Consider the following 25851-nt stretch of genomic DNA (forward strand, 5'->3'; position numbering starts at 1 on the left):
AGGCTGCCATAACAAAATACCATAGACTGGGTGGCTTAAAGAACAACAATTTATTTTCTCTCAGTTCTGGAGGCTGGAGGTCTTGAGATCAGGGTGCCAGCATGGTTGGTTCTGGTAAGAACACTATTCCTAGCTTGCAGATGGCCACCTCTCACAATGGGGAGTGGGGAGAGCACTTACCCTTCTTATAAAACCAGTCCTGTCATATTAGGGCCCGATCTTTATGACCTCATTTAGTCTTAAATACTCTTACAGACCCTATCTCCAGATAGTCACATTGGCAATTAGAAATTCAACATATGAATGGGGGGGGGGGGAACACTATAACACAGTTCAGTCCATAGCAGGCATTATGAAGGAAATCCATTTCCAAGGCAATAAAATAAATTATATCTAAAACTTTTATGTATAAATTATTTGAAATTTTTAGGAAATAGGGGTAAAGGAAGAATCTATACATTTATCAGATTCTCAAAGAGGTAAATTATCCAAAAATACTAAGGAACACAGAATTGGTTTGCATAATTTATACTCTCAACCTTTTTTGCCTTCAGTGGAACAAGTCATTTTTGTTGCCTTGAAATTTAAAGGCATGATTGGAAAATTTCTCATGGATGTGTTATATGATTTTAGTCTTTAGGTTTTAAGACTTTAGATTTTAGAAAAAGCAAGAGAAACTATTATAGCAGGCATTTCATATATTCTCATTGAATCTTGTGAAATATTAGAATCCCTGCAATATAGGAAAGGAAACTGAGATACAGTTATATTCAGTAATCAGTAATGTGCTTGGGGATTCAACGTGTCTCCTATGGTAGAACTTGAGTACTACCAAATCTGAGTTTCCAAGACCCATAATTGTTCTACTGCACTGTCACTATTTCAGATTGTATTGTATTTTTCACCACCCAGAAATTAAAGTGGGGTCTAATTTAATGAAGTTACTTTCACAACAGCACCATCAAAAGCAGTATTCTTATAAAAAAGGGGGGCTAGAGCACTATATTAATACAGGGTTTCATTTTTACAAAAGCTAAATAAAATCTTTAATTCTCAGTAGAATGAGTAGATGGATAGAAGGAAGGGATGGAATGGCCATTTACTTCACACAAATGCTTTGTTGACATTTATAAGAAATTCTTTTCATAAACTGATTTTAAAAGTACCAGAATTACAAAAGGTACATACGTTGTACAACTTCACATAGGACTAATAATAGCACATATTAAAAAATGATTTATAACTTTGTTTTTAGGAAATAGGGGTAAGGGAGGAATTTTTATCATTTAGGCCTCATAATCATATCTTAGTTTTGTGGATAAAAAAGGGCCCATATACTAAACTTGCCTGACAAGCTAAGGGGAGGCCTGCATGACAGCCTTACAAACTCAGAGACCTAAAGTAACCACATAGGATGGTCTGAAATTAAAACTTCTTAACTAAAAGTGAGTCATGTTCTAAGGTTGCTTACTAATATAGTGGAGAAGTTGGTGCTGGCTCTTGGTGGGAGGCCCTACTTCTCCATGTTGACTTCTCCATAGGATTGTAGGATTTTCCTCATGATGAAACTGCTGGTTTCCCCAGAGCAAGTGATTCAAGAGAATGGGACAGAAGCTACACAGTCTTTTATGGCATAACCTCTGAAGTTTCACACCATCGCATCTGCTGTATTCTGATTATGCAGAGCAGACATGATTTGATGTGGGATGATACCACACAAGGATGTGAATACCTAGAGGCAAGGATCATATAGAGCTATCTCAGAGGCTGGCTATCACAATACTTACTATGTAATGTGTATGTATATTTGGCTATGTATCTGCATCTGTGCGCACGCGTGTGTGTGTGTGTGTAATGGATGGTAATGATAAACACAAAATACCAACTTCAGGATAGTGGGGTTTTTTTGGAGAAGAAAGATTACCCTGATTTAGTGTGGATTATTTTTGAATGGGAGCAAGGCTTGAGTGAAGAAAGAAGTCCAATACAAGGTAGCTGCTATAAGAATGAGGCAGTGGTGACCTGGATTAAGATGGTAATAGTAGAGCAAATTGGAAGGATTAGAGACTTTAGGAAATAAAATGAAAGGATGTGCTGACCTATTAGATATGAGAAATGTCATGTTCTGCCTCTAAGAGTTGTCAGTATAAGAAATGTCCAAACCTGTAGAAAAATTTTATGAGTTTATTTGAGCCAAACTGATGACAGTTGCCAGGAAGCAAAATCTTGACAGATTGAGAAAATATTGCAGATATTGGCAGTTTTGCACCTTATTTTATACATTAGTATAAATGGAGACACAAGGAGGATTACATAAAATCCACTGGTGGTAGATTAAGGAGGCAGAAAAATGCAAAGTGAGGAAATTTCTGGGATTGGATAAAAAGCAAAATGGAGAAACACATATTTCTTTTACATTTGTGGTTACTGCATAGTAAATGTCACTGGAAAGGGACAGGGCTGAGGCAAGTCTGTCCCAGCACAGGTCTTAGATGTGTGGGTCCTTGACTTTGTGCAGGAAAGATTTCAAAGATATAAGTCCAGGTGATTTTGAGAGTACATTTAATAAAGTTTAGGACAGTGAGACAATGGAAGGGCTTAGGATAGAAGAAGTAAGATCATAGCAACAGGACTGAGCAAAGACACAGCTGCTTTGACTCAGAAAGAAGATCACAGAGACAAAGGAAGTGAGCCAGGGCAGGGCTGCTTCAACTCGGGAAAACAAGTCACAGAGGCAGAAGAAATGAGCCATGCATGGCAGGGCTGCTGGGCTTGCTGAAAAGTCATAGAGGCAAAAGGAGGACCCGTGGAGACAGGATCAAAGCGTGAGCCTGGGACCAACTGCTGCTACCCTCTGCTCCCCTGGTTGCAACCCTTAGAACTCAGGAGAAAGAAAGTGAAAATACGTGCCTGTGGAAATGCTCAAGGGAGAGCACATGCTGGCATTCTTTGTCTTAAGGGCTTTTATCTATTTTCTGCAGGCAGAAATTTTAGGTCTTAATCAGAATACTAGTTATTTATCAGCTTTCTAGGTATGTCCTTTAATATGCTGATATATCAAAATGAGTGTATAGTGGGGTTTGAGATCATTATCTGGTCAGCTTCACCTTTGTCTTAGATTTGTGTTTTGGGGCTGTTGTGTTATTTATTCCCCTGACTTCATCCTTCTTGGGTTTGTCTGACACTAATGGCACTAACTGGGTACTCTGTTATCTGTCTCCCTGACTTGGATGATTTAAGCTACCTGCTCTTTGGTTGGGGAGGAGAGATGTAAACTATCTGCTTTTAGGTGTCTTTAGTTAGGGAAGATAAGTTCTTGTGATTTATTAGCTCAATTCTAATTGCTCAACCATTTGTTTAACTCTCTATCGCAGTTTCCGCATTCCACTTGCCAAGGAATTTTCCTAGCTTCTTACTAATCTGCCTCAGTAAACACTTGCAGTACATTAGAGCTGGTATTTGGGCAACAAGATAACAATGAGGGGATCTGTGTTTTCCTGCTCTGGCAGTTGTGCTTTGAGGGGTCTGAAAAATATTACTCTGAAATTTCAAAAATATGTTTTGTTGGATGCAAAAAGACAATAAAACAGACTCACTTAAGGTAAAGATTGACCTGTGTCAAGGAAATTACAGGCCTGGGACATGACTACCCACCACGACCTGCTTTTACTTAGGAATTTTTATGTTCAGGCCATCCTGCATGGTTCTGAGTTTGTAAGGCCCACCATGCAAGCCTCTCCTAAGCTCGTCAGGTTTAGTATGTGGCCCTTTTTTCATCCACAAGAGAAGTCAAGGATATCAGACAATTTTCTGGTTGGGGCCATAGTTATGTAATGATGGTGTTATTGACTGAGATGAGAAATGTCAGAGGGTTTGGAAGAAGATTAATTTAGTTTTAGGATTTTTGAGTTTAGGGTATGCCTGTGGGAAACCTAGTTGTCCAGCAAACAATTGACTTTAGGTTTGGAACATCAGCATTTAGATGGTAGCTGACACTTTGTAAGGAGATCAGATTGCCTAGAGAATGTGTGGATTGAGAAGCATAGAGGTCTTAGGTAAAGCACTTAGAAACTTAAGGGATAAATACAGGAAGAACCTATGAAGGAAAAGTGAAGGTATAAACAGAAAGGTAAAAACAACCAGGAGGGCATGGAAAAAGGAAAGCTTTTTATAAAGTGAAGGAGTAGTTAACATCATTAGATGCTGTAAAATGGGTTTGGGTTGAACTACTGTATATGACCTTAGCACTATCATTTAACCTTGTCCAACTTTGTTCTGCTTACCTGTAAACGAAGGACATTAGTCTGTGTGATTTCCCTGGCCCTCCAAGACAAAAATTTTATGCTTATATTTCACAGTCTTGATGTAGAATATTACAAAAAGAGGGAAGAAAGAGACAATGGTAAGACAGCCACTGGAATCATCCATCATATAAAGTTCAGCTCTAAATAGTTTTATAGAAAGCACTCCACATGTGCTTCCTTATTGTACCAGTTCCCTTTCATAATAAGACCTTAAGATATATACAGTCAAGTTCATAATATATTTTAGAGATTTTACCCATTATTTTGTACACCAATCGAACATTCCACTATGCATTTTAAAACATTTTTAACAATTGGCTAAATAACAAGTATTTGTATTTTATGACTTTTTTATACCTATTGCCCCAAATACATTTAAAAAAAACAATTTCTTCTTAAAACCCAAATATTTGTTTGCCTTGCACTTCTTTTAGTCTGGAAAATTCCTTGTCTTTTTATTTTTATGCCTAAATCTGCTGTCATGTTCTGTCGCTCAGTATTCATACTGGATGCCCCATATTTCTAGATTTCTTTGAAACGCACGGATGTAAAACATACATTATTTCTTATTTTATTGAAATGGAAATAATAGCAAAAGATTAAGAAAACAACATTCCAAGAGTCACCTGATGAAATTTACACTTAAAAAAAGAATACCTGTCTCCAGAGAATAATAGCAGACAACTGTCATTAGCTTGGAAATGTTCATTGTGACTTAACTACAACCAACAATTTTAGATATTGTTAAACTGGAGGAACTTTGGTAATTGTCCTTTTTTGGTTGCAAAACAAGAAAACTAATATTTACATTACAATTTATTATGTGGGAAAGAAGGAGACCTGCAGATTTATTTCAAAAGCAATATTACAATGAAGCTTAATCAGTTCTGAAGTGTACTATTCCATGTAGTTTCTCAAAGCTTTCATGTTTCATTCCTTTGAAAAGCTTCACAGTCTTTAAAGGAGAAAGTTAAAGTACACGAGAAAGACTAATTTTCTCTCGGTTATTTTAAAATAGTAACCCTTAAGCACTAACCTGTGAAACTGATGTTTTAGTGAAATTTTCCATACCATATGTGTTTAAAGTCATAGATTTCTTTTATTTAAATTCAACTCGGTCTAATTTTTGAAATCTATAGTTGAAAATTTTTTTCTTATATGGAAAGGAAATAATTGATGGGAAAAACACCAGGTAAACAAGTTAGTCACCTAGTTTTATGAGTTCATCATCATTACTACCTGCAGAAGAGATAGGGATGTTCATATTAGTGGCTCTGACTTTAAGAAAACACTGGATTGCTCAGGATTCTCTTAGAAATGAGAAAGAAACTGTTAAAAATGTCAAATATCTTTATATATTGAAAACCTTAGCTGGTATGTGCTGTGTGTTAAGTTCACAGTACTGTTTCTGGTGTCTTCTTCCTTAGAAACATAGACTACTCTTTTGGAAGGATTAAAGCAAAAGAGATTTTTGACTTGGCTTCTTTTTAGTTTTTATATAAAAATTCAAATCGTGTATTTACAAAGAATTAACTGCCATAGAAATTGTTGTCCTGCTGTCAACAACTAGAACACCAGACAGAATATGTGAAACAACTGTTTTTAGACATTGGACAACAGCACGGGACTGTGATCTCTGAGAGAAGAGAAACAAATGAGATTAACCCTATGTTGCCTCAGCTCACAGCTGAGGCTTCAGCTAAATTCTAAAGCATAGGACCAGGCCAGAACAACTTCCAAGGAAAACAATTACTAGGAGCTATAAGATGAATAATTTTCTAGGAGCTATAAGATGAATAATTTTCAGTGCTCATACAGTGCCAGAAATCATTTGACTTCTTTCCAGCCAGAAGGAAAAGACATCACTGAATACATGAATATTCAGTAGAGACTTCCAGAAGAACCATATTTTAGAAGTGGGACCAAATTGGCCCTTAAATAAAGGATTCTCTAGATCCATCCTAATAGACTTTTCTTAAAGGCTTGAAAGTAACAACGCCCAGCCGGTGTGGCACAGTGGTTGAGCATCAACCCAGGCACCAAGAGTTTGCTGGTTCAATTTCCCAATCAGGGAACATGCTTGAGTTGCGAGATCAATCCCAGGTGAGAGGTGTGCAGGAGGCAGCCAATCAATGTTCTCTCTCATTGATGTTTCTAACTCTCTCTCCCTTTCCCTTCCTCTCTCTTAAAAAAATAAATAAATAATAAAAATACGTTTAGCCCTGGCTTGTGTTGCTCAGTGGATAGAGCGTCGGCCTACAGACTGAAGGGTCCCGGGTTCAATTCCGGTCAAGGGCACATGCCTGGGTTGTGGGTCAATCCCCAGTAGGGGGCATGCAGGAGACAGCCAATCCATGATTCTCGCTCATCATTGATGTTTCTGTCTCTCTCTCCCTCTCCCTTCCTCTCTATATTTTTTTAAAAAACATGTTTAAGAAAAAGAAAGTTACTTAACTATACAAGATCTAGCACTCAACAATGTAAAATTAACAGTTTTTAACCTCTAATCAAAAATGACTAGGGCCCTAACCGGTTTGGCTCAGTAGATAGAGCATCGGCCTGCGGACTGAAGGGTCCCGGGTTCGATTCCGGTCAAGGGCATGTACCTTGGTTGTGGGCACATCCCCAGTAGGGGGTGTGCAGGAGGCAGCTGATCGATGTTTCTCTCTCATCGTTGTTTCTAACTCTCTATCCCGCTCCCTTCCTCTCTGTAAAAAAAAAAATAAAAATAAATAAAAATATATATATTTTAAAAAATGACTAGGAATAGGAACAAGCAGGAAAAGAAGTAGGATATTGAAATAGACTTAGAAGTGATGAAAGTATGACATTAACAGACCAGGATTTTAAAGTAGTTATTATAAATATGATCCTTTTATTCAGAGGATAGAAAGAAAACATAAGCATAACATGAAGAGAAATAGAAGATATAAAAATAAAATAAGTGGAACTTCTAGAGATGAAAAATATGTCTGAAGTGAAAAACAGTGCAGATGGAATTGACAGCAGATAAAATACTACTGAAGAAAAGGTCAGTGACATTGAAGCTCATGACAAAACTATCCAAAATGAAGCTGAGAGGGGAAAAACAAAAACAAAAATAAGAAGAGCACCTCGGTGCCCTGTATCACATGAACTAATATTAAGTGTAACTAGAACCCCAAAAGAAGAAGGGTAGGAGACAGGAAAAAATATTTGAATAATGGCCAAAATTCTTCCAAATTTGAAGAAATGTAATGACTCACATGCAAGATAATCATAAAGAATACCATAGAAAAAAAAGTTATAATAAAATTGTTTAAAACCAATGATAAAGAGAAAATATTAAAAGGAGTCAGAGTTAAAAAGACATTGCATACAGAGAAACAAAGGTAAATATATACTCTGCAAACCAGGAGACATAGTTCTTTAGAGTGCTGAAAGGAAAAAAATATCTGTCAACATAGAATTTTTTGCAAAATTCTCTTCAAAAACGAAGGTGAAATAAAGCCTTTTTCTGACTTGCCAAAGCTGAGAGAATGTGTTGCCAGCAACATCTGCACACCAAGAAATGTTTGAGGAAGCCCTTCAAACAAAAAAAAATAATACTAAATGGAAATTTGGATCGATACAAAAGGGATGAATATGTGTGTAAAAATAAAAGATTTATCCTCATTTCAGAATTTCTTCAAAATATCACTTATCAAAGCAAAAATAATGTATTGTATGGCCTATAACACATAGAAATCCTATATAATAAAAGCCTAATATGCTAAGTGTCCGGTTGTACGGTTATCCCTTCAACCAATCAAAGCATAATATGCGATTGTCAAGGGCGGGGGGAAAAAAAAGAAAGAAAAAAAAAGAAAAAAAGGGACACATATGTAATACCCTTTGTAATACTGTAAGCAATAAAAAAATAAAAAATAAAACAAATTAAAAAAAAGCATAATATGCTAATGATATGCTAAGGCTGCTCAACCACTCGCTATGATGACCAGTCGCTATGACATGCACTGACCACCAGGGGGCAGATGCTCTGACCGGTAGGTTAGCTTGTTGCTAGGGTCTGGCCGATTGGGCCTGAGCAAGATGGGCCAGACATGCCTTGGAGTCCTCCTGCAGTCCCTCCTTGGCTGGCCAACCTCCCGCGTCCCTCCCTGGCCTCGATTGTGCACGGATGGGGTCCCTCAGCCTGGCCAATCCAGGACCTCTGCGGGAGGCACATTGACTGTCAGGTAGTTCCATCTATATAATAAAAGCCTAAGAGACTGTTATGGCGGAATGACCAGAACAACCAGTCACTATGATGCACACTGACAAGCAGGGGGCAGACACTCAATGCAGGAACTGCCCCTTCGTGGTCAGGAGCGCCGCTCAGCCAGAAGCCAGGCTCACAACTGTGGCAGTGGTGGCGGGAGCCTCTCTTGCCTCCGCGGCAGCACTAAGGAGCAGTGAGCCAAGTGGTAAGGAGTGAGCAGGCAGGCAGTAAGGAGTGAGGAGTCCCGGACTGCGAGATGGACATCCCCTGAGGGGCCCCGTGCTGCGAGAGGGCACAGATTGGGCTGAGGGAACCTCTCCCCCCCCCCCCATGCACAATTTCATGTACCAGGCCTCTAGTAAAATAAATGCTACTACAAAGCAAGGGGAATGGAAGTATATTGTTGTAGCGTCCACTACACTATACCTAAAATGGCATGAAATTATTTGAAAATTAACTGTGATAAGTTAAAGGTGTATATTGTAAACCATAGTACAGGGTGCAGCAAACCAGTAAGCCAAATCCTGCTCACTGCTTATTTTTGTAGAAAAAGTTTATTGGGCCCTGGTTGGTTTGGCTCAGTGGATAGAGCGTCAGCCTGCGGACTGAAGGGCCCCAGGTTCGATTCCGGTCAAGGGCATGTACCTTGGTTGCAGGCATATCCCTGGTAGGGGGTGTGCAGGAGGCAGCTGGTCAATATTTCTCTCTCATCGATGTTTCTAACTATCCCTCTCCCATCCTCTCTGTAAAAAAATCAGTAAAATATATTTTTTAAAAAAGAAAAAGTTTATTGGAACACAGCCATACCCATTCATTTATGTGTTGCCTATGGCTGCTTTTGCACCATAGTGCAGAGTCTGTAGTTGGAACAAAGATCTTATGGCCCACAAAGCCCAAAATATTTATTATCTATCTCTTTACAGAAAAAGTTTTCCAATATTTGCTGTAGAGTAACTCCCCTAAAAACATGAGAAGGTATAGTTAATAAGCCATTAGTAGAGATTAAACATAATCATAAAAAATACTCAATTAACCCCTGGTCAATGTGGCTCGGTTGAAGCATCATCCCATACACCAAAAGATGGGGGGTTTGATTCCCGGTCAGGGTGCTATTGGGTGATGGACTGATCTATGTTTCTCTCTCACATTGATGTTTTTCTCTCTCTTCCTTTCTCTCTCTCTCCCCCTCCCTCCCTTCTTTCCTTTCTCTCTTAGATCAATTTTTAAAAAAACTCTCAGTTAAATCTAAAATATGGATGGCAAGAATATAGGAAAAGTAGAAGAACAGTTGGGTCAAGAAATTAAGTAGCAAGATGGTGGGTGGACTTTTATCCAACTATACTTATAATTTATAAAATGCAAATAATATACACACTTTAATTGAAAGGCAGAGATGGTCAGATTGGATAAAATAGCTAGACCTAAGTATATCCTCTGTAAGGGAAACCCACTTTATTTTTTCAAATATTTTTATTGATATATTTTAAAGACAGGAAGTGAAAGGGAGAGGGATCTCCCTACTGGGGATCAAGCCCATAACCTGGGCATGTGCCCTGACCAGGAATCGAACCTGCAGCCTTTCAGTGCATGGGATGAGCCACACTGGCCAGGGCGGAAACCCACATTAAGTATGAAGACATGGATAGGTTAAAAGTAAAAGGATGATAAAATGTATGCCACAATCAATAGGTGAATGGATAAATAAATTATAGTGTGTCCATACAGTTAAATACTATCAGCAATAAAAATGAATGAACTACTAATGCATACAGCAACATGAATATCAAAACATGCTGAGAAAAAGAAGCCAGGTTTTAAAAGTGTGTATATAATATATGACTCTAGTGTTATGAAACTCTAGAAAAATATGGTGACAGAAATCAAAACTGGTTGCCCAGAGATGAACTGAGATGGGGCTCAAGGGAATTTTTATTATTGTGTCAAAACTCATCAAACATTCATTTAAAATACGTGTATTTTTTATTTATTTATAAGCTATGCCTTAATAAAGGTTGCTTTAAAATTTAAGTCCTGAAAGAATTTAGAATGAGGCTTTTGTATACATTGTAGACCTTATAAATTACTAGATAGGTAAGAAAATAAGGTGTAAATGACTATGGAAACTTTGATGCATTTGGGATCTCCAGAACTTTAATCTACATACATTTCCTCTCAACTCATAAATTTCAAGGGATATGAATCCTTAGAAACATTATAGAATGTACCTTTTGATTCTTAAAAAAAGAAGCAAATGAGACAATGATATCACTATGTATCAATCAGTGTGCTGTTTTAATTGGTTTATTTTATTTACTAGAGGCCCGGTGCACATAATTTGTGCACTCAGGGGATGGGGGGGGTGGTCCCCTCAGCCCAGCCTGCACCCTCTCGCAGTCCAGGAGCCCTCGGGGGATGTCCGACTGATGGCTTAGGCCCGCTCCCCACGGGCCTAGACATCCTTAGCGCTGCTACAGAGGCAGGAGAGGCTCCTGCCACTGCCTTTGCGCTCACCAGCCATGAACCCAGCTTCTGACTGAGCAGCGCTCCCCCTATGGAAACGCACTGACCACCAGGGGGCAGCTCCTGCATTGAGTGTCTGCCCCATGGTGGTCAGTGTGCATCATAGCGACTGGTCGTTCCACCATTCGGTCGATTTGCATATTAGCCTTTTATTATATAGGATTCCTTATAACAACTCTATCAGTTAGGGATTAAACCCAGTTTACATATGAAAAAGTGAGGCTCAAAGAAGTTATATAATATGTCCAAAGTTAACAGCCAAAATTCCAGCCCAGATTTGACTCTGAAACCTGTTTTCCTTCCTTGGTGCTAACTTATCTTTAAATACTTGGTTGCATATATATACTGGTTCAAAATTAATTTATTTTTAAAAATTCATTTGAAAATTACTTTGAGTTATTTTGACATTTGTTTTAATGACAGGCTCTGCAAATCAAGAGTAGTGAGGAAAAAGATAAGGAAATAAGGAATTCTGTGCAATACTAATGTAGAAAATCCTTCCAGTTGTAAAACTTATAATAATATCTTCTTTATTAAATTTTTGTTAGAAAATGCCAAATAGTTCATCTTTGGCTTCTCACTAACCTCAGGAAGATGTTCAGGAGAATATAAAAGAAACTGTTTTTTATTATTTCATAATATGTCCATGTTGTATAAGAGAATGATTACTTATCAAGTACCTTGGATATAATATTGTACTATAAATATGGGTTGTATCCTTGAGCAAGAATCTCCCTTATTGGTGTACTTTAAAATATTTTTAATTCGCCAGGGCTTCTTGAAAGCTCTGGCTCCCAAGAGCCATCTCCTACAGGTTATGGAGTCAGCTAGCAATCTCTGACTACTTCATAATATCTTAATAAACGGAACCAGGTAAAGTTCTTCAGCAATACCAAGAACTTTACCTCAAATTCCTGAGAAAGCTTTTCCTTGATCCACTTAGAAGATAATCCTTTGCATGTTTCTATTTTTCTGAAAAGTGAGTTGTGTGATTCTAATTCCCAGAATAACTGTCAACTAAAGCTAAAGGACATATTCTTAAACCTTTGAAAAGGTTTTAAACCACACTGATAATAACAGATCCCATATAAGAATATAGCTGTAACATAATGAATCTAACTTTCATATGATTGGGGGTCTTTTTCATTCAGATGTGACAGTGGTGTATCAAAATGGGTTGCCTGTGATATCTGTGAGGCTACCATCCCGGCGTGAACGCTGCCAATTCACACTCAAACCTATCTCAGACTCTGTTGGTGTGTTTTTACGACAACTACAAGAAGAGGATCGGGGAATTGACCGAGTTGCAATCTACTCACCAGGTACAATCACCTTCGTTATTAATTCCCACCCAACCATCTCCCCCCCCCCCCCCCCCCCCGCCACACACACACACAGGTTTCTGCAAAAGAATCTCTTACTCTTAACTTTCTTTGCTTAGCAAATGTCAGCAGGAGAGAAAGTGGTTCTCAGAATATAACTATTCAGTTTTAACCAATATATATACACAGGAAGTCTCATTCAAAAGCACCTCACATATAATGCTGTGGGCACTGTATATTATTAAGACCTTTCATCATTGCCTTAGGCATAGAATAAATGTTTCCAGTGGTTGAGTCCTCATCTCTGAAGATATGAAATATTAGGACTTCTTTTTAGATTTTCTTATGTCTTTCACATAAAGACTTACCAAAATAAAAACATGTATACTTGAAAAGAATATAAAATAAGGCACCAAAAATTCCCATTTGACATGACACCCATTTTACTTATTTATTTTTAAGTGCTTTACATATTTTCCTAATTTTTACTTTAAAACATTTTAAATCCACATTAGTATAATAAGTACCCACTTAGCCTTCACTTGAATTCACCAGTTATTAACAATTTGCCACATTTCTATGCTATAAATATTTTAGTTATACTTAATACTCAATTCATGTAGTAGTATAACTAGTAGACCAGCTTGGTGTATTTGACTAGCCCTAGCATTCATCCTCAATGAATTATTGGCATCTAATCAGTGACCACACTGAAAAGTACCACATAATGGAAAATGTTGTTTTTTTACTCACCCACCTTCCATCATAGACAAATATAAGACGGCCGTGCAGCTCTCCCAGTGACCCTAGATTTCCAACTGACACCTATAGATCTATATAATTATTTCACTCTCATAAAATTTTCCCAGAAAAATATGTTGTTAAATCTTCACAGGCTTGAGGCCATGAAAACAAAAAGTCTCAGATAATAGTATAAGCTTTGTTTAGCATAGACTTAGGGATGAGGCAAAAAGTTAACTGAAATTAAGAGAGACATCATTCTTAAAATCTATTTTGAGGATTACTTTTTCATGACCATTCTTAAGTAATTATGGACAGATGACAAGTTTACATTTTCACATTAAACTTTTTTCACAGATGGTGTTCGAGTTGCTGCCTCAACAGGGATAGACCTCCTTCTCCTTGATGACTTTAAGCTGGTCATTAATGACTTAACATATCATGTCCGACCACCAAAGAGAGGTAAAAAGTAACCTTGATAAGGTCAGAGGAATGAGGGAAGGGCTTTTGAAAGAACTTAACTTTCTCCTGGATAACCTTGAGAAAATGCAGTATTCCAAGAACACTGAAAGGTTTACATGCAGACTCTGTTTCAGTTGAAGAACTCTTTGAGCACCTGGCACTTGGCCAGTACATTGACTAAAACTTAAATTCTACCTAAACACCAGAAAGCTTATCTGATATTGCCACTGTTTCACATAAATGAATGTTCTACATAACTTAAGCTCCTTCCCTCCATACAGGCTAAAAGCCATATTATTTTAACAACATTATAGAGGGGATCTTTTAAAAATAAAATAAATTATGGACTTCCCTGTGCTCTTAAACATTTTTATTGAGGATTAATCCTTTTTTTTTTTTTATCGTTCAAAGTCCCGGATCGGAGAGGGTGCAGGCTGGGCTGAGGGGACCTTCCCTGCCCCCCACCCCCCCGTGCACGAATTTTGTGCATCTGGCCTCTAGTTATGGATTAAAAGACTTAGTATAGGAATGAAACCTTGTACAGTTGTATATGAAGCTGAAGAAGTAAGAGTTTGAAAAGGGAGCTTGGAAGATGGGAGAATAGTCACCAATTTTTAAGCAATGACACAGATGGACAAAGCTTGCCAAAGAACCTGGAAATTCAGATGCATTCAACCATTAGGATAAGGAGGATTAGCAAAAGAGAGCTGATAGAGAAATCCCTAGGGACGCTGCCACCTCACTGTGAAATTCTAGACTAGTTACCACTTTCTAGAGTGCAGTTTCCTCTTCTGGTAACAGGAAAGTGTAAAGCTATATGCAAATGTGAGCTGCAACTTTAATGAAAGAAGACCCTGTTGACATAGATGACTTCTAGAGTTCAAAGTGTGCAAGACTCGCCCTAGCTGGTTTGGCTTGGTGGATAGAGCGTCAGCCTGCGAACTGGAGGGTCCCAGGTTCGATTCCGGTCAAGGGCATGTACCTTGGTTGCGGGCACATCCCCAGTAGGGGGTGTGCAGGAGGCAGCTAGCTGATCGATGTTTCTCTCTCATTGATGTTTCTAACACTCTATATCTCTCTCCCTTCCTCTCTGTAAAAAATCAATAAAATATATTACATATATATATATTAAAAAAAAACAAAGTGTGCAAGACTCTGTGCTCATCCCATTTTACTATTTCAGCTCTTCTCTAATCCAAATTGCTACCCTTATTTGAATTTTTATTAATTGACTTTCTGTGATAACTGTACTAAAGGACATTTGAAGAGTATTTCATAGATAACAGTATGGTAGTTACCAGAGAGAAGGGGGTGGGGAGGTAGTAAAGGATAAAGGGGCCAAATATATGGTGATGGAAGATTATTTGACTTTGGATCATGTGTCACAGAAATGAATACTTGAAACTTATATGATCCTATGAACCAGTGTCACCCTGATAAATTTAATAAACATACTTTTTTAAATATATAGCTAATTCTGATTGTAGTTTATTTAGAAAAGGGATGAACTTAACAAAATGTCACAATAAAGCTAATATTCTAAAACAAAAGCTTTATTTGTAGTGCTTTAAAAAATGGCAGCTAAAATCAGCTGGATTTTTTATTAGGTTCTCACAACATAATTTTTAGATTTCTGGAAACACATCCTACTCACAGAAGAGGATAATGAATCAAAGAATTTAATCTTTTACCCTTTCAATCATTCTTATAACTTCATCCCCTTTAGAGCATGATATTGAGGTCCATACAGCTATTCTGTGTCTTTTCCCAACAGGAATAAATAAAAGTTGTATGCTAGGGGGAAGATGTATGGGAGCTAAGATTATTAGAATAATGATATTTTTATTTATACCTTTGTTTGTGCAAATTTGAAATACTTTAGTTTTTCTTCAGATAATACTAAAGGGGGAAAAATCATCAATTAAAATGGCAAGGCCATAGATAGATAAATTATAGATCAGCATTTTAATAAGCATGATAAGATTGATTCTAAACTTCTCTTCTTGTTTTTAACATACTGTCTTCATTTTTTATTTTTATCTAATGAAGATTATTATTATTCTTTGTAGCCTCATATGTAGCATGTAAACTTCTAAAAATATAATGGTGAACGTTGGTTTCAAAATTTTCAAGTTGCCCAAATATGAATATACTTTCTATGATTTGTAGATACCTCCTTTTTTAAAAAAAGAAATATTGCTTTCCTTCAGTTTCACACTGAAAGTGAGATCCCTATTGTGGATGAATCTGCCTTGCTCTCGTTGTCTAATGGCCCCAGGAGTAGAACTCTTCACCTAAGGCATACATTTTTTAAAAAGTAACCTTTTCCTTCCAGACCTTTTAAGCCATGAAAATGCAGCAACGCTGAACGACGTAAAAACACTAGTCCAGCAGCTATACACTACACTGTGCATCGAGCAGCACCAGCTAAGCAAGGAGAGGGAGCTTATCGAAAGATTAGAGGATCTCAAAGAGCAACTGGCGCCCCTGGAAAAGGTACAAATTCAAACCTCAGACTTTTCTCTTCACTGATATTTTTTTCAAAGCATATATGTTTGCTTTTTTTACCTCCATTTTAAGTTTGCTTTTTTATGTAACTGAGCTGTGTCAATCAAACTAGTCCACTAGTTTTTGGGACTGAGCCATAAAAAAGTTCCAATCAAAGCTAAGAAAAGACTTAAAAAGAAATAGTTTGGAGCCTTGATAATGGACTTGAAGCTTTGAGGTCTGAGTGTCTGCCCTTACCCAGATTTACCACCTTTACAACAAAGATTGGAATAACTGCTGATGAAGAAAGGTTTTGAGGCCAAAACCGGTTTGGCTCAGTGGATAGAGCGTCGGCCTGCGGACTGAAGGGTCCTAGGTTCGGTTCCGGTCAGGGGCATGTACCTGGGTTGCGGGCACATCCCCAGTGGGGGTGTGCAGGAGGCGGCTGATCGATGTTTCTCTCTCATCGATGTTTTTGACTCTCTGTCTCTCTCCCTTCCTCTCTGTAAAAAATCAATAAAATATATTTAAAAAAAAAAAAAGAAAGAAAGAAAGGTTTTGAGGAGAGTGGGTAATGTTTTTAATCAAGTTAAGAAGTATATAGAATATTCTACAGCTGTTTAGCATGATTGTGTAGACCTAATATACTATAGAAAACTATTCATATGTTTTATGGAAAGGAAATTATAAAAGTAAGCATATTAGTACATACTGTGATCCAAGTTTTAAATGTATTATGCTCATAGTTATATATATTTATGTATTTTAAATACATACATATGTAGAGAAAGATATGCCAATAGAGCAGTAGGATTATGATTGATTTTTTACACTTTCTGAGTATTCTAGAATTAACATGTCATTCTTATTTTTTGATGATGCAAGTATTTTTATTTTAAGAAATTAGATTATAAGAGATTAACAAAGGGAACAAATACTCTTTATATTGTGCTTTTTCTGATTTCTTTAAAAATAACACATATCTCAAGGTTGTTCTCATTGAACTTAAGATCATTAGAAAGCTGTGATATAAGGGTTAATGGGAGAAAAGGGGAAACATGTAAATACTTTCAACAGTAAAGATTAAAAACAAGAAAGTTGTGTTAAACTAAATTTAAGAAACTGTTGTCAAGAGGGACGAGTTTTAAATTTGGTATTTTCAAAATGTAAAGCATTTTTAATGTGTCAACTATAATAAAGTAATTATCATCCTATACTGTATATTTATTGTCTACCAGGAATTATGGTAAGTACTTTACCTGTATTCTGTTAATCCTCAGAGCAACTCAATACTGAAGTTAATGGTGATTTGCAATGACGGCTTAAACTCTTCCAGTCTGAATCCAGAGTCCATGCTCTGACTCACTATGCTGGTCTGGCAACTCCCTAGTAAACGCTTTGAGTAAAAACTGATCATAGATTAAATTTTATATGTAACAGTGAGAGAACATTTGCATGCTTTCATTTCCCTCTTCTTAAAGAAAATAAACTTGTATTTGGATGAAGAACTGTTGAAACTAACTTATTCACTCCTGTAGTTCTCCATATTTTCAGCCACTTCTAGGATGAAACATTAAGCACAGTGTCCTAAATAAATATTACTCCTTTTAAATATGTTATTCAGTGAGAACTATTTAGGAAGACAAACTATATTTAATAGAACTGAGACTAACTTGTATCTTGATTATGAATCCTATTTATTTAGTGAACATAGAACAGTTTAAATAAGAGTTTTATATTGATTCTATGTCAAAGTGCTTTACAATTGATCGATCATGTGTGCCCCATAGGTACGAATTGAGATTAGCAGAAAAGCTGAGAAGAGGACCACTTTGGTGCTATGGGGTGGACTTGCTTACATGGCCACACAGTTTGGCATTTTGGCCCGGCTTACCTGGTGGGAATACTCCTGGGACATTATGGAGCCTGTGACCTATTTCATCACTTATGGAAGTGCCATGGCAATGTATGCATATTTTGTAATAACACGCCAGGTAAGAATTCTTCTCCAAGTAACTTTTTATGAGATAGTAATGAAGTTTTGGTTGTCAAAGTAGTTCTCTTTTCTCTCATATTCTTTCTTTTTTGTTTCTGTTTTTAAATACGTTTTCATTGATTTCAGAGAGGAAGGGAGAAGAGAGAGATAGAAACATCAATGATGAGAATCATTGATCAGCTGCCTCCTGCACACCCCCTTCTAAAGATTGAGCTCACAACCCGGGCATGTGCCCTGACAGGAATTAAACCGTGACCTCTTGGTTCATAGGTCAACGCTCAACCACTGAGCCATACCAGCTGGGATCTCATATTCTTTCTAAGGCCAGTTCCCTTTAAGTACTCATTTATCCTTTATACACACACACACACACACACACACACACACACACACACACGTAGGTGCACATGCATGCCAATTATGTATCAGGCACTATTTTATTTTTTAAAGGTTTTTTTTTTATTATATGTATACATCCTATATAATAAAAGCCTAATATGTTAAGTGTCCAACCATTCGACCAAGTCGCTATGACGTGCATTGACCACCAGGGGGCAGACGCTCCAACCAGTAGGTTAGCTTGCTGCTGGGGTTGGGCAGATCGAGACTGGGTGAGATGGGCCGGACACGCCCTGGAGCTCTCCCTGTGCTCCCTTCCCAGCCCCAATTATGCACCAGTGGGGTCCCTCAGCCTGGCCTGTGCCCTCTCACAATCCGGGACCCCTCAGGGGATGTTGAAGAGCTGGTTTCACCCTGATCCCCACAGGCTAGGCCGAGGGACCCCACCAGTGCATGAATCTGTGCACCGGGCCTCTAATGTATATACATAAAAGCCAAGCAACCGGAACAACCAGAATGATAGGAACAACCGGTCACTGTGACATGCACTGCAGCCCTCCACTGGTCCAATCGGGGGGCAGGGCCGGCTAGCTAACCTCCTGCGTTCCTTCCCCCCAGCCAGCTGGCTCCAATTGGCCCCCAATCAGGGTGGGCTGGCTGGACCCCACCTGTGCACGAATTTGTGCACTCGGCCTCTAGTCCTTTCTAATAATAGACAAACATGGTAATTAACTGTACCTTCACTACCATCGCCATTGGCTGATCAGCATGATATGCAAATTAACCTCCAACAAAGATGGCTAATTTGCATACTGCAGGCAGGTTGGGACACCGGGAGCCGCCATCCAGGCCCCTGTGTGTGACCCCAGGAGCTGCTGGAAAGCCAGGCCACAGGCAGGGAGGCCCCCCGGGACCCAGGGGCCGCCTTGCCTGCGGCCCGTGATCGTGATCGTGATCCAAAAGCCGGGATGCAGGCAAGGCGGCCCCCTGGGACCCAGGAGCCTGTCGGCAAGGTCTGCAGGTGAGGCAGCGATCAAGCTATGAGGGGGAGGGTGGGGGGCGGAAGGAGCTACAGGAGCAGCTCTGGCCGGAGACTTAAGACTCCGGTTGGACTGAGGAGCAAAGGCTGAAGGCTCCAGCCACAGCGAAGACTGTGTCCAGAGCGAAGATGGAAGGCGGTGGCCAGAGTGAAGGTCTGAGTCCCGGGTGCCAGAGGAAAACTGGTGCTGGCAGCCTGGAGAAAGAAGGCCTATTGCACGAATCTTTGTGCAACGGGCCTCTAGTATATATATATTTTGAGAGAGGGGGAGAAGGATAGAGAGATAGAAACATCATTGATTGGCTGCCTCCTACAAACCCCTACTGGGGATCGAGCCCATAACCCGGGCATGTGCCCTGACAGGAATTGAACCAGCGACCTCTTGGTTCATGAGTTGATGCTCAACCACTGAGCCACATCAGCTGGGCATCAGGCACTATTTTAGATGCTAAAGAGACAGATATAAGATATGGCTTCTGCCATCATGAAGCTCACAGACTATAAAAAGAGCCATATAAACCATTAAATTCGGAAAACTATATTACAGTAAGTTATAGAATAAGAGGACAAGTGAGAAGAGTGGCCAGTGGTAGGATAACTTGTTCAGCTAAGTTGGTTGACCTTTTATGTACTGTGTAATTAATTTAACGGTCAGATGGAGTAGTCCCAAGCTTTTGGTTTTTGTTAAATTCTTGGAATGAAGAATTGGTGATACCTAAGCAAACAGTTTAAACTAGCCCAGCCAGCATGGCTCAGTGGTTGAATGTCAACCTATGACGGTTCAATTCCTGGTTCGATTCTCAATCAGGGCACATGCCCAGGTTTCGGGCTCAATCCCCAGTGTGGGGCGTGCAGGAGGCAGTTGATCAATGATTTTCATTATTGATGTTTCTATCTCTTTTTCCCTCTCTGAAATCAATACAAAAAAAAATATTTTCAAATAGTTAAACTAAACTCTGGGCTACTTTTCAGTATGTTAAGCGAATACATGGGGTTTTTGTTACTGTTTTAACTTCATGGAAGAGAGGCAAAAATTAGATATCTAATCATTTTATACTCTTGGGCCTATTCTTTATCAACCAAGGCTCATTTATTACTTATCAGTAGCTATTAAAGACACTGTTTGAATTGGTGGAATTTTTTTCTTTGAAATAACAGAAGCTCATTTCATATTTTCTCTCATTAAATAACTGTACTTACTTCAAATTCAACCTGCAATACTTTATTTTCTTATGAAGCCAATGAACTAGTCATTAATTATTAATAACACTGTCTCCTTAATAAATAGCTAATTGTCACTCCTTAAGTAAGTATCAGTAGCTAGGACTAATTTTTGTTGCCAGTGATTTTTTTTTTGGAACTTGGAAATTTATAGTGTCACTTTAGAAAGTATGAGGGATTTTTTATCACTTATTATATATGTGATACCACCACAGTTCCAACCTCCCTTAATAAAAAAGAAACATTTGAAATAGCTGAGACATGTTTCTATTTCCTTAGGAAACAGAAGAAAGCTAAGAATTGTTTATCTTATATTTTTAATGGCTGCTATAAACTATTGGCATTTTTCTTCCGTTGTTGTTAGACCAGTGGTCATGGGCCTGTTTATGTGTAGAAAAATGAAAGCCCAAGTGTATTATTTAGCCTTTTTGTCCTCCTAAACTTGTCTGTAGAGAAGAGAGATGGTAAACCGTTCATGTCTGCCATTGTTCGCTCAGTGTCTCCAGCACCTAGTTCCACGTCTGGCTTATACTACTCACTCTTGAACAGAACTGAACAGCCAGAAAAATGTATCTAATCACAGCTCTGGACAGGGCTTGCATATGTCTATCTGTCTATGTGTGGGTCTTTCCCTCTCCCCTCACTCATCTTCCCTCTTCCCTCTTCTCTCTCTCTTCCCCTTAGATTCATACCCCTTTAATGGGTTCTTTTTATGTGTTTATTGATTGAAGTCCAGACCCCTTAGCCTGCTATTGCCTTTGCTGTTGCTTTCTGTCTTTTCCAAATGTCTATCAACCCCGCTGTGTATGTATTGTGTTCTAAAAAAATCAAATTATATTCTTTATTTCCCCGCAAATACCGAGTTGTTTAAACCCTCATTCCTTACTTCACACATTCTATCAACTGAAAAAGTTCCCTCTGTTGATCTCTACCTGTCATATTTCAAGATCTACTTAACTGCCTATCTTTCATGAACCTTTGACCTACAGCCAACTTCAAATTCTTCAGAATTCCTATAAGCACATGTGCCTCTCATTTCACTCATCCTGTGCTATCTTGTATTATAATTGCTCATGTACAATGTCTTTTCCCTCCTACTAGACTATGATATCTTTTGAGGCTTGGCATTTAGTTTTTTCCATTTTTATTGCCTAACACTGTGCTTATATCTTTAATAGCCTATCTGCCATACTAGTTAAATGCTATACTAGTACTTCTGTGATTCCAAAGCATTTTTGCTGCCCCCAAGTGACAAATTGCAAAATAGCAGTAGTAAATAATCTTGTCATTTGTGACTAAGAATACTTGACCAAATAAAATATAGATTCTCAAGTTAAATATCCATATTCACAGTTAACATCCATGAAGCAAAATGTTTGTTCAACATCATTTAAATTCTTCTAAACTCTTGTTACAATGAGATGCTGCATTTGTTAGCAACCTAAATGTATTCCAATAGTATATTAAGTTCACAAGAATCTTTATAAAATGACAAGCTCCTTTAATTCATAAAATCAAGTGGAATATTGAATTTTACTGACTAATATTTCAGTGAAACCCAAGTCTCCATTTCTGTTATGGAAAAAAGAAGCCTGACTACATAAGAATTGCCATTCTGAGCTACTTTAGCATGCATGTGGATTGCCCATCTAACACCCTGCATTTTCTTTCTTTATTTTGAAGCGAGAGGGAGAGGGAGAGGGGAAAGAGAAAGAAACATCAATTTGTTGTTCCACTTATTTATGCAGTCATTGGTAGATTCTTGTATATGCCCTACCTAGGAATTGAACCCACAATCTTAGCTTGTCAGGACAACACTCTAATCAACTGAACTACCCAGCCAGGGTGCCCATGCATTTTCATCAAAGGGGATATTGCCTCCAAGGGGAAGAAAATTGGTTCTTGAAGAGTAAAACATCTTAGATGTTTATAATATATCAATAAATATACAGTGTATTCGTGGTATTAAACCTTTTTGGGAATGAGGGTAATCAAGAAAAAAAATACCTAAAAAGGCTACTTAGGGGGACAATAGTGAAAAAAGAAAAGTAGCTTTTAATACCCTTGTCATCTTTATTTCAACAACTGTCATTTATATTCTACTCCAGCAATCACTTCAATGATTGTTCAGGACCTTCTTTCCTTGAACTGCCCTACTTATATACCAACTTCTGACCACAATTTATTTTCTTCCTAGCCCTTTAGTTCACTCACTTTCTCCTTTGACTTCATCCAGATCTTAGGCTTCTGATAGCTCTCACTCTTAATTTTTTACTATCACCTTCCTCATGTGTTGCTTTCTTTTCTATCAAACTTAGATCATATTGCCCTTCTCTTCTTAGTATTTTACAATCCTTACCCCATTGTCTTTCCACCATAGGTACTCTATAAATTCCTAATCTTAGCCATTTATCCTATATCCAGACTACTGCACATGGCTAGAGAAAAATCATAAATAGTGTGCAATAGGACACTGCTTAGATTTTCTTCCCCGATACTCCCACAGTATTTATTCTGACTTTACATTAAACTCCCCATGTCACCCTTAACCTTGCCTCCTACTTATAAGAAATTCACATAGCTAAGATCTGGAAACAGCCTAAGTACCCATCAGTAGATGAATGGATTAGAAAACTGTGGTACATCTACACGATGGAATACTATGCTTCTGTAAAAAGGAAGGAACTCTTACCATTTGCAACGGCATGGATGGAACTGGAGAGCATTATGCTAAGTGAAATAAGCCAGTCAATGAAGGAAAAATACCACATGATCTCACTCATTCATGGATAATAGAGACCATTATAAACTTTTGAACAATAATAGATACAGAGGCAGAGCTGCCTCAAACAGATTGTCAAACTGCAGCGGGAAGGCCGGGGAGGGTTGGGGGGCAGGAGGGAGGGGGGTAAGAGGTCAACCAAAGGACTTGTATGCATGCATATAAGCATAAACAATGGACATAAGACACTGGGGGATAGGGGAGGCTAGGGGACTGTCAAGGGCGGGGGGGGGGGGGGGAATGGACACATATGTAATACCCTTTGTAATACTTTAAGCAATAAAAAAATAAAAATTAAAAAATAAATAAAGAAATAAAGAAATTCAGATAACAAATATAAGCTTTCTAATTCCTAAATTTATATGTTTAACAATATTTGTACTTACTGACATCCTATTTCCTTTAAGCTCAAATAAGAGGTATCATTTCCCTGTTCAAGGCTAGCTCCTCTACCTGTTTTTAGCCCCACTCTCCACCCCTACTTCTAGTATCTTACTCTGGTTTATTGTTTGTGTTCCCTGTGTTATCAACCATCTTCCTCTCTGAATTTCTTCCCAAGCTGTCTGCATCTCTTCTCACTAATTATCAAATCATCAAATTTCTAAAATAGAGTCTAGTACATAGTTGCTTAGTAAATGCTTGTTGCCCAAAAGAGGGAGCAAAGAATAAAATTGAATAAATTTAAGTTTTTGTATATAGTTACATTCTAAGTGAAGATAGGTAAGTAACCTAGTAACTGCAATTTAGATGAAAGTAAAGGGCTTTCCCTCAAGTTTTTAATCCAACAGTTATCCCTTCAGTTAATATTTATCTATTATCTGTCATCATCAATAATTGAATATTTACTTCTACTTCTATTATGGCATACTAGGTAATCAGACTCCCATTAGGAAAAATTAAAATAAGCAGGCAAAATGTAAAATGCATCTGACAGTGGACATGGGAGAGCCAACAAGATAGAAACAATTACCAGGCAAGGACCTGAAGAAGTAGAGTGCTGGGAAAGTGAACCTGATACTAGGTTTGCTTACTCCTCTGGAGATTTACATTAATTAAGGATGGTAAAGCTGAGAGGCCAAGAAGCTGAGCCATCTTTGATAATTTAAAACGGGTGGGGAACATCTGGCCCTCGGGCCATATAAGGCCTGAGAAATCATTTGGTCTGGTCCTCCAAGGCATTGGGGGTGAGTTAATTAAATGTTTGACCAAATATAGCAGGCTAATTTTTAAGTTGATTATTTTGCATGGCCTGCAAATGATGTTATAAATATCCAAATGCCCTTGACAGAATAAAGGTTCCACACCCCTGATCTAAAGGATCAAAGCCATAGAAATTGGTGTCCAGGGATCACTAAAGTAGGTTCTTTCAGAGACTGTAGCTCATCTTCAATCATTTCAATCCCAAAATTAGATTGAAGTAGTCCTAGAATTCTGTTCACTCCAGAATGCTAATGCTCACAAGTTCTAGGCAGAAGCAAACAAATCATCCCTGAGCAGAGAAGTCAAGAAAAAGAAAAGCTGTAAAGATTGGAAAGAAAACTGATGTGATTAATAGATTTATACATTAAAAAAATACAAAAATATCTACACTAATAAAAGACAAACAAGCAAATTGACTGCACCTTTGCTGCACCTTAAGCCACACCCACCAGCCAATCAGAGCAACTATATGCAAATTAACCCAACCAAGATGGTAGCCAGCAGCCACAGAGCTGGAACAAGCAGGAGGCTTGGTTGCCACAGTGATGGAGGAAGCCAAGCTTCCCGTCTGCCGTGGCTGGCTCTGAGCTCCACTCAAAGCAACAAAGTTTCAATTATAGAAGATAAATAAACCCCAGATATCTGCTTTCAGCTGGCCTTGGCCACGGAGCTGGAGCGAGCAGGAGGCTTGGTTGCCCCTGGCAATGGAGGAAGCCAAGCTTCCCGCCCGGCCTGGCTGGCTCTGAGCTCCACTCAAGGCTACAAAGTTTCAATTATAGAAGGTAAATAAATCCCAGAATAAAAAAAAGAAAAAAAGGAGAGGCTGGGAGCTTCCATCGCCAGAGGTCTTGGCCAGCCTGAAAACAGCCTTCAGCCCCTCACCCACACTGACCAGGCACCCCAGTGGGGACCCCCCACCCTAAAGGGGCTGTAGCCAGCCTGAAAACAGCCATCAGCCCCTCACCCAGGCTGGCCAAACCTCCATGGGGTGAGGGTCCCCACTGGGGAGGGCTTGATCAGCCTGCAAACAGCCATCAGCCCCTCACCCAGGCTGGCCACGCACCCCAATGGGGACCCCCACCCTGAAGGGGGTGTGACCAGCCTGCAAACACCCATCAGCTCCTCACCCAGGCTGGCCAGGCACCCCAGCGGGACCCCCACCCTGATCCGGGACATCCTTCAGGGAAAACCAGCCGGA

General features: G+C 38.7%; 1 protein-coding gene across 7 annotated transcripts in view; it reads left to right on the forward strand.

Annotated features, from left to right (window-relative positions):
- Positions 1 to 25851, forward strand: part of MCU (mitochondrial calcium uniporter) — a 176499-nt gene that overhangs the window by 143225 nt on the left and 7423 nt on the right. For 5 of the 7 annotated variants that reach the window (XM_036337045.1, XM_036337043.1, XM_036337044.1 and 2 more), the window contains 4 exons: positions 12216 to 12386; positions 13485 to 13589; positions 15925 to 16085; positions 17867 to 18070. In XM_036337045.1, coding sequence (XP_036192938.1) covers positions 12216 to 12386; positions 13485 to 13589; positions 15925 to 16085; positions 17867 to 18070 — 641 coding nt within the window. The remainder of the gene's footprint in view (positions 1 to 12215; positions 12387 to 13484; positions 13590 to 15924; positions 16086 to 17866; positions 18071 to 25851) is intronic. The other 2 variants (XM_036337050.1, XM_036337047.1) reach the window with 2 other exon arrangements.

Source organism: Myotis myotis, unplaced genomic scaffold (genome assembly GCF_014108235.1).
Source record: "Myotis myotis isolate mMyoMyo1 unplaced genomic scaffold, mMyoMyo1.p scaffold_m19_p_15, whole genome shotgun sequence".
Taxonomy (NCBI): Eukaryota; Metazoa; Chordata; class Mammalia; order Chiroptera; family Vespertilionidae; genus Myotis; species Myotis myotis.